This window comes from Acytostelium subglobosum, assembly GCF_000787575.1.
Source record: "Acytostelium subglobosum LB1 DNA, scaffold: scaffold62, whole genome shotgun sequence".
NCBI lineage: Eukaryota > Evosea > Eumycetozoa > Acytosteliales > Acytosteliaceae > Acytostelium > Acytostelium subglobosum.
In genome coordinates this window covers 1-8209 of record NW_012236471.1, presented here as the reverse complement: position 1 = coordinate 8209, position 8209 = coordinate 1, and the positions used below count along the sequence as shown (strand labels likewise).

The following is an 8209-nucleotide window of genomic DNA, read 5'->3' as shown; positions in this document are numbered from 1 at the left end:
AAGTACAATATCAATCTCAACGGCGGCCCTATCCTGAAATCACAGTTCATCACTTCCTCAAGAGACAATGCACATTGTTTATCATTCAACGGCACTAATCCAATTGGACTGAGAGATTGTGGAAGTATTGGAGATTCTACCCAAAGCTGGGACATATATCCCAATGTGATCCTGTTGCACGATACTACTTCATTAACTATTAAGCCAGGCGATAAAGCACACGATCCTGATCATCCTGACGATGTCATCTACTTTTCTATAGTCTCAAACGATCCATACAATTTGGAAATCCGATCGGTAGCTGGAACAAACTATTACATGATTGTCGATACCAGAACAAACATGTGTTTCCATTACTACGATATACTCGGCGTTTACACTCCTCTATTTGTATCATGCGATGAGACAAACGTATTCCAACGATGGACATTCAGCGGACACCCACCACTGGCTCTGGCCCCAACACCAACAAACACCAACACAAACAAAGACAAAAAAGAATAGAAGAATTACAAAGCAACAAACACTAACAACTAACAAATAAAATATATTCTATTCACTGTGGGAAACCACTGTTGTTGAACACACGTCTGGAAGATAGCCATCCAATCTGCAATCTGGTCAGATGGGCCTTGATTGTTGATTTTTATGATCACTTAATACCTTGGATAGTACTTTTGCCAACTTTAGATTAGTCAATTGTGTATCTGAGGTTGTTGGTATACCAAATATTGTTAGATATTGGCTTAGCTTGTCCTTTGTAAGCCTGGACATCTGAATTATCGTTTTCCCCTTCAGGAACTCTCTGAGTTGAGCCACATCATCGTTCGGGAGAGTAAGAGTACGCAAGGGGTTGGGCTCGGCTTGTGACACAGTTGAAGTCTTAAATGTGGCGGCCTGAGACCAAGGATTGCGTATTGGTTTTGTTGCAAACTTCCAAAATAGTACAATTCCATTATCATCCGCATCCGATATAGGGACTAGTAGTGCTGTTTTGTCGTCAATCAGTCTCCAAATGATTTCAAAGTCAAAGGCATCACTAGACCGAAAGCAGAATTGTAGAGTGATTGTTGGAATAAACTTGAGCAATGAATACAAAATAGAGAATGGCATCCCACCATCTATTCCTTTGAGCGTCGTCTTTCTCGGCTTGATCTTGACGATTAAGTGCGAAAGAGTATTCATCTTTGAAAAATGTGAAATTGTCTCCTGGTGTAAAAGTGAGGATGGCTCAACAGATTTACAATTGCTTTTTGTAGCTACGTGGACAATACTAAGCTCATTGAGATAGCTGTGTCCAAGCAAACTGATATTCTCGGGAGAAAATTGCGGGCATTGAATAGACAGTGATCTAACTGATGGAATGTACTCTGTTTTGAGAAGTTGATTGAACTCTCTGCCAAAAGTTAAACTTGAAACATATTGTGGCATGTGTCCAACTTGGAGAGGATGATTGAAAAGTATCAATTCCAGATGTATCACTGACGGTGGAATATGTCCGACTTGAAGTGGTTGATCGAATACACCAAGTGACAGTTGTGTCACTGATTGTGGTATGTGTCCAACTTGGAGTGGTTGGTTGAAATTGAACATTGATAATTGTGTTACTGATTGTGGTATGTGTCCAACTTGAAGTGGTTGGTTGAAACGGGACATTGATAATTGTGTTACTGACTGTGGTATATGTCCAACTTGAAGAGGTTGATCGAATATATCAAATGACAAATGTGTCACTGATTGTGGTATGTGTCCAACTTGAAGTGGCTGGTAGAAAAAGTCCATTGACAGATGAGTCACTGATTGTGGTATATATCCAACTTGGAGTGATTGATCGAACTCACCACTGATCGACAAATGTGTCACTGATTGTGGTATGTGTCCAACTTGAAGTGGCTGCTTGAAATGATCAAGTGACAGGTGTACCACTGATTGAGGTATGTGTCCAACTTGAAGTGGCTGCTTGAAATGAGTAAGTGACAGGTGTACCACTGATTGTGGTATGTGTCCAGCTTGGAGTGGCTGGTTGAAATGATCAAGTGACAGTTGTACCACTGATTGTGGTATGTGCCCAACTTGAAGTGGTTGATTGAAACATCTCGTTGACATCTGTGTCACTGACTGAGGAATATGTCCAACTAGAAGGGGTTGATCGAATTCACCAAGTGACAGTTGTGTCAATGATTGGGGTAGTTGTCCAACTTGAAGAGGTTTGTTGAAATAGGGCAGTGATAATTGTGGTAAATCTTCTCCGGCTTGAGGAAGCTCGTGCAAACTCCAAGGGTTTGGTTTTGAGAGCTCTTTAGAAAACGTAGACAGGTATTTATATAGGCTTTCTTTCTTCGGTGTCGGTTGTCGTGAAGGTGATGATGATGGTATAGCTCCAAAGTGGTGCTTCAGTGACGGTGCGATGAGTTTATGAAGTGAGAAGATGCTTCTGCTTACTAAGAGAAAACATAATACATCAATAATGTCAAGATGTAGCAAAATTATTCTTAGAACGTAAGTTGGTAGTAATATTAACATTGTGTAGTTGGATTAGTTAGGCTCTGACAATACAAAATACAATCAAATTCGTAGTGCGCTCTCTCCTCGAGTGCGTTGCTGCTGTTTTGTTGCCAATTTCTTTTCTTTTTTTTCATTGATTAGTTGTATTTTATTTTTTAAGTTTTAAGCGCGTTTTGTGTTTTTGAGGCATGAAAGCACAAAGGCAAAGGCAAAGCAATCACTTCCATTTGTCATCCAACACAACACACACAGACGCACAACAAAAATGACATCTCTATCTCTGTATACTATAATAATACTTCTCATAATGCTCATTGCCCCTCAAGCTATCAGCAGTAAGAAAATCAGTGCTGCTCTCAATATTATCCTTCCGGGACATGTAGCGGTGGACACACATAAGTGGATTTGTGCACCATTTGCCAAATCACCATCAAAAATGGACACATCAATACCAGGAGTTTATATTTTCTTCCAATCCTTCCAACAAAAGGGAAATACACATCTTGTTCCAGCATATATTGGGAGCTCAACTTATAGCATATACGATAGGATAACGACACATCAGAGAAAAAAGATTTTTATAGATAATACTATAGGATGGTGCCTCTTCCCTCTCAAACCAAAGGTGGGAGATCATAGGTACGACGTAGTGGATATAGAGAGCAAGCTACTCTCAATATGTATGACCATAATCAACAGTCCTCTACATGGTGGAGTCGATGTCTTCAAATTCGATACGAACCCCGTCAGCCTCCTCGACGCATTTGAAGAGTGGTTTATACAGTATGACGAATCACCTCAAACTACGGATGCGACACCAATTACTTTTACAGCAGCTCCCAGATTTAAATCTGTCGATACCCACACTCCTCCTGTTGGCATTGATTCCATTGCGCAACTTAAACAATCTCTGGGACACCGGTCACATGAAGACGTAGAGACGAAAGAGACGAAAGAGTTAGATGAATATGACGATGCCGATGACGAGAATGATGATGATGATGATGACGATGACGAGAATGATGATGACGATGACAATAATAATAATAATAACGCCAACAACGAGGAGCATCCCCCAGGATGTATGGGCATGAAAGTAACCGCTGCGTGCGCCAGATGCAAGGAGATGATCAAATGCAGTTGTCTGGAAAATATGAGCGAACTACTATACGACCGTTCCACACAAAGGTTTTTTGGAAACAGTTTCACAAATAGACTGAATGCAGCAAGAGCGAGGATTCCCAAGAAGCCGAATAAATTTAAAAGTAGGCGTGGATAATTGCACAATGTGCACACCAATCATTGACAAATCTGCCAAACAGTATCCTCTTGATTGAACTGATTCGGAACAGACGGGCGCTGATGAATAAACCTCTTATATATAAGAGCCATGTTGTTTGTTTATTACTTACAGGCCCATCATCTGAATAGTGGGGAGTTCTACTTGGTTGTTGTAGTCGTTATCGTCGGTGCAGGTGCAATGTCCCCAATATCCGTCTCGATCATGTCCAACAGCGCACAGATTCTTGTGAGAGTGTTCTTGACCATGTCATCAGTCCACCTGAACCTATCAAGGACAGGGTGTACCAACATCGATTCATTGACATTGCCCGGACGCACTTGCTGGAAAACCCATGTGATACCATCGGTCAAGATGCCATAGACGACTTTGATCTCCCTACCATGGGTGGAGAAGATATTGTGTGCACTTCCTATGACCTGTAGCGACCCTTTGTCGAAGTTTTGATTCTTGACCTCAATCACACAGATGGGAACCTTCCTAACGAAGATGATGTAATCGGCTACACCACGAGTAATGGTGGCAGTGCTATTTCCCAATGGACTCTCCGCCTCCACACGGGCGATGGGTGCCGGCCTCGACCCATTGAAGATGTTGCAAGCATTTGCCAACAAGAAACTGACGTGAATCTTCCTTGTCGCCTCATTGGTTCCATTGAGTGCAAAGCCGGCGTCTATCATCGAATTAAGATGTTCAAGGTATGTACCAACTTCCCCACCAGATAGCGGTTGAATGTTGGTGAACTCGAGTACGCCACGTGTCAGAGGTGGAAGCTGTGTTGCCGTCAATGAGCTAAATGGGATTGTTGTCTTGCCAGGTGCGAGAAAGCTCCTGAAGACCACCTCGGCGCGCTTGATGGGGGTGTATATGCTGGGGTCGCTCATCACTGTATAATCCTCAATCGCCTTCTTGATCGATGGTATGAACTTAATGATCTTCTTTATCGACCCAGACAAGATTCCAAGTGCCTTGAGTTCATCCTCCGTGTAGTCACATAACACTTCTGCGTTCACCTCTTGTTTCTTCAGCATCTTGGTCGTATGTTCGCCAAATAGACTAATGGACCACTCGTAGAAGTCGTCGTCTGTCCATTGACAGAAGGTGCTATAGTTATAGTCTCTCTCTAATGCTCGCTTGTTTATTCCTGACATTATGAATTATGTGTAATGTATATGTTATTGTATACATATCTTTCTTTGTATCTATCCTGTTGATGACAGCAATAGAGAGATGATGGTCTCCGCTCCCAAACAAACGACACTCTAAATTTGATTCGATTCAAAAGTGGCGCGCAAAATGGGTAACCTTGCCGAGAGAACAATCTGTGTTTCAAATGTTCCCTCATAAAATAGTGCGAGAATAAACTAAATGCGATTTATCCCCGCAAATGATTGAAGCGGGAACAATCTGTGTTTAAATGTGCCCGCACAAAGATTAGTCCCTTTTAATGGTCTTATATCCAGTGATCAATGACTCGTAGGCGTTCTTCATGAGCTTGAATGCTTCTTGTATGCGAGCTAGTTGCTTGGCTGTTGTGCCTTGTGTGTTCTTGTCTGGGTGCAGGTACAGCGAGTATTTCTTGTAGGTCTTTGAAAGGGCACTAACTTCATTGGCTGATCTGTGGTTGAAGGCTGGTAAGGAAAAGACTCTTAGTGCGTTGTTGTCCTTTAACATGAGCATCATGTGGATTCTTTGGATGAGAATGTCCTTTTCTAAGGTGGTGGTGTGATTGATTATATTAGATGGCTATATGGGCCTTGGGCCTTGTGGAGGGAGAGATTTGTCGCACTGAGTACATACCCGACATGGAACGTTCCTCATATGCGCAGATCGGATCATTGTCCGGTTCGTCGTCATCTTTATCAGCATCATCATCGCCATGTTCCGGTTCGTCGTCTGTATTGTCACTCCCCATGGAATCTTGATCAATTTGTGATGAGGGGTTGCTAAAACTACTGTCGCTGCTCCCCTCGTTTGGCGATGGAGGTTGTTGCTGTTGCTGTTGCTGTTGCTGTTGCTGTTGCTGTTGCTGTTGTTGTTGTTGCAAGGGCTCTGTGTGTTGATTCGAAGTTGGTTGCGTTGATATACCTTGGCAAGTATGACAAAGCTTGATGAACATACGGACCCTAACATTGATATCTACGTATAAGTGAGTATGGGCATATATGTCGATCATCGAGATGTGGCACATACTGTTAATGGTGTAGAGATGAGATATTGATGTGACAGTGGCCAGGACACCTCGGTGAAGGTGAACGCCCTGTCCCATGTGATGGGTTCTGATGATGTCATCCACATCATCTTCTCTTGGAACAAAGGTCTTGTTGAGCTTGTTCCATACAACCTGCTTACTGTTCAATGGTCTCAGCTCGTAGTTAACAACATTCTTCATGAAGTATTGTGTGCATTTGTGTCCTGTGCCATCGAAATAACGATACAAGGAATCACTATCCATTCTCTAATAAGGCTTTGCTGTTGAAGCAATAAATATTTATATGTGATGTGACTTATATGTGATGAAATTTATATGTGATGATATTTATGTGTGATGAAGTTTATATGTGATGGAATTTATATGTGATGGAGTTTATATGTGATGAAATTTATATGTGATGAGATTTCGCCCTCTGTGTAGTCACAGAACACATTGGCGCTTACTTCATGCTGTCTCAGAAGATCGGATGTGTCCTTGCCAAATTGAATGCGGGACCATTCGTAGAAGTCATCGTCTTGCCATTCAGTGAAGGTGATATAGTCGTCAACACCTCTCTCTCTAGTATTCGCTTTTCTCCCAACATTATATATTATATGCAATGTATGTTTTATTTGTACATATCTTTGTATCTATCCTGTTGATGCTAGCTAGCAATAGAGAATATGATCTCCCCCTCCCAAATAAAGGACTTGTGTATGAGTGAGTGCCAGGTCTCGCTAACATAGTCTTCGCGCCAAAAAAAGTTGTGAAAATGGTGATTCCGTCGAATCTTCATGTTTGATCATTATGGTGTGTGGTAGGTGGTGTATGAATGGTAGTTAGTTGATTACCCAAGTTCATTATATTAATTGCCAACAAAACGTCAGACTGCTTGACAGTTTGAGGTCTCTTTGATTCGGTCGCAATCTTCTTGGCGTCTAGATGTTTGGGTCGTGTCGTGTAAATGATAATTGCATGGTGTTGTGTTGCTCCACTCATCAATCATACATACTCACAAATATGGATGTGATCATATCCTCTGATGCCACACGTAGAGCCTCATATACTTTGTTCTCGAAGCGCAAGTCTGTCTTGTATTCTTTGCCTACATCGCGGACAAGACCCTTCATAGCCCTCAATGGTATGCCCAACCTATCTGCCCTCGCGTCCAAACGTGCCGCAGCTCTAGATATCTTCGTTGGTCTTGTTGCTTGCCCTACATCATCATCTGTCTTTGCGTCCACGTCCAATCGTGCCTCAGCTCTARATATCTTCRTTGGTCTTGCTGGTGGTTGCCACACATCATCCTCGTTGCTGTCACTTTCGACATCCTCATCTGAACCGTATTCTTCTCTATCACTGTCGACATCCTCTGAACCGTCTTCTTCTCCGTCACCGTCGATAAAATGTCCTCTCGAGCTTGCGATAGAATAGAACATATTAAATTGCTCATCGGTAAATCCTGCCTCCTTGACAATGTTTTGCATTATATTGTAATCTATCTCCTCAACCTCATACAATGCATTGGAAACGATTGTAGCAATTGCAATGTATAGGGATTCATCTTGCATAGATATGCTCTCGAATTGTCTGGTGTTGCGTCGCTGTTGTTGTGACATTAATTATGATTATACAATTATACAAAAAGAGAGAGAGGGGAGAGAGAGAGAGAGAGAGAGAGAGAGAGAGAGAGAGAGAGAGAGAGAGAGAGAGAGAAGAGAGTGAAGAGAGAGAGAGAGGGATTAACAACATAGATAGAATGAATCAGCATTGTGATGATGTATAAAAGTCAAAAACATCCACTATTAAGTGATTGTGAGGTTTTATGTAGTTAAATCATGGCGCCCTCCCATCAAACACCCACTTCACCCACTATTGTGGTCACTGGGTTGGCTGAATGGATTAAATATATAAAAGTGGGTGAGTGACTGACGCGATACTTATTTCAGAGTCAAAAACCTCCACTATTATGAGATTTGTGAATCAAAATGACACTCAATTGATTGATTGTGGATCGGGCGCCAAAGTTGAGGTAATGTGTGCAATGGTCGACCCAGCCTCGTTCTGTATTTATCTGTAATAAATGATTGTATGAATATGATGATAGACATCAATGGAAAGTACACAACGAGTGTTATCGAATGGTATCACTTATATGTAAATCAAATATAATTATAACTATAAAGTGATGTGTGTGATGGTGTCGTTGA

The 8209-nt window shown here is 41.8% G+C and overlaps 4 protein-coding genes across 4 annotated transcripts; 1 reads left to right on the top strand and 3 right to left on the bottom strand.

The window, feature by feature from the left end:
• Nucleotides 1-2770: 2770 nt before the first annotated feature.
• SAMD00019534_126500 (hypothetical protein) lies at nt 2771-3781 on the top strand (the record flags this gene model as incomplete). The annotated part of the gene is made up of 1 exon (XM_012892127.1): nt 2771-3781. A coding segment is annotated over one exon (1011 nt), but the record flags the coding sequence as incomplete, so codon positions are not given.
• A 164-nt stretch (nt 3782-3945) lies between these two features.
• Nucleotides 3946-4956, bottom strand: SAMD00019534_126490 (hypothetical protein; the record flags this gene model as incomplete). The annotated part of the gene is made up of 1 exon (XM_012892126.1): nt 3946-4956. The coding sequence occupies one exon, from the start codon at nt 4954-4956 to the stop codon at nt 3946-3948; it is 1011 nt and encodes a 336-aa protein (XP_012747580.1).
• Nucleotides 4957-5239: 283 nt separating this feature from the next.
• Nucleotides 5240-6260, bottom strand: SAMD00019534_126480 (hypothetical protein; the record flags this gene model as incomplete). The annotated part of the gene is made up of 4 exons (XM_012892125.1): nt 5240-5517; nt 5606-5857; nt 5927-5944; nt 5999-6260. The coding sequence occupies 4 exons, from the start codon at nt 6258-6260 to the stop codon at nt 5240-5242; spliced, it is 810 nt and encodes a 269-aa protein (XP_012747579.1).
• Nucleotides 6261-6791: 531 nt separating this feature from the next.
• On the bottom strand, nt 6792-7129 carry SAMD00019534_126470 (hypothetical protein; the record flags this gene model as incomplete). Its single annotated transcript, XM_012892124.1, has 2 exons — nt 6792-6937; nt 7012-7129. The coding sequence occupies 2 exons, from the start codon at nt 7127-7129 to the stop codon at nt 6792-6794; spliced, it is 264 nt and encodes an 87-aa protein (XP_012747578.1).
• Nucleotides 7130-8209: the final 1080 nt, after the last annotated feature.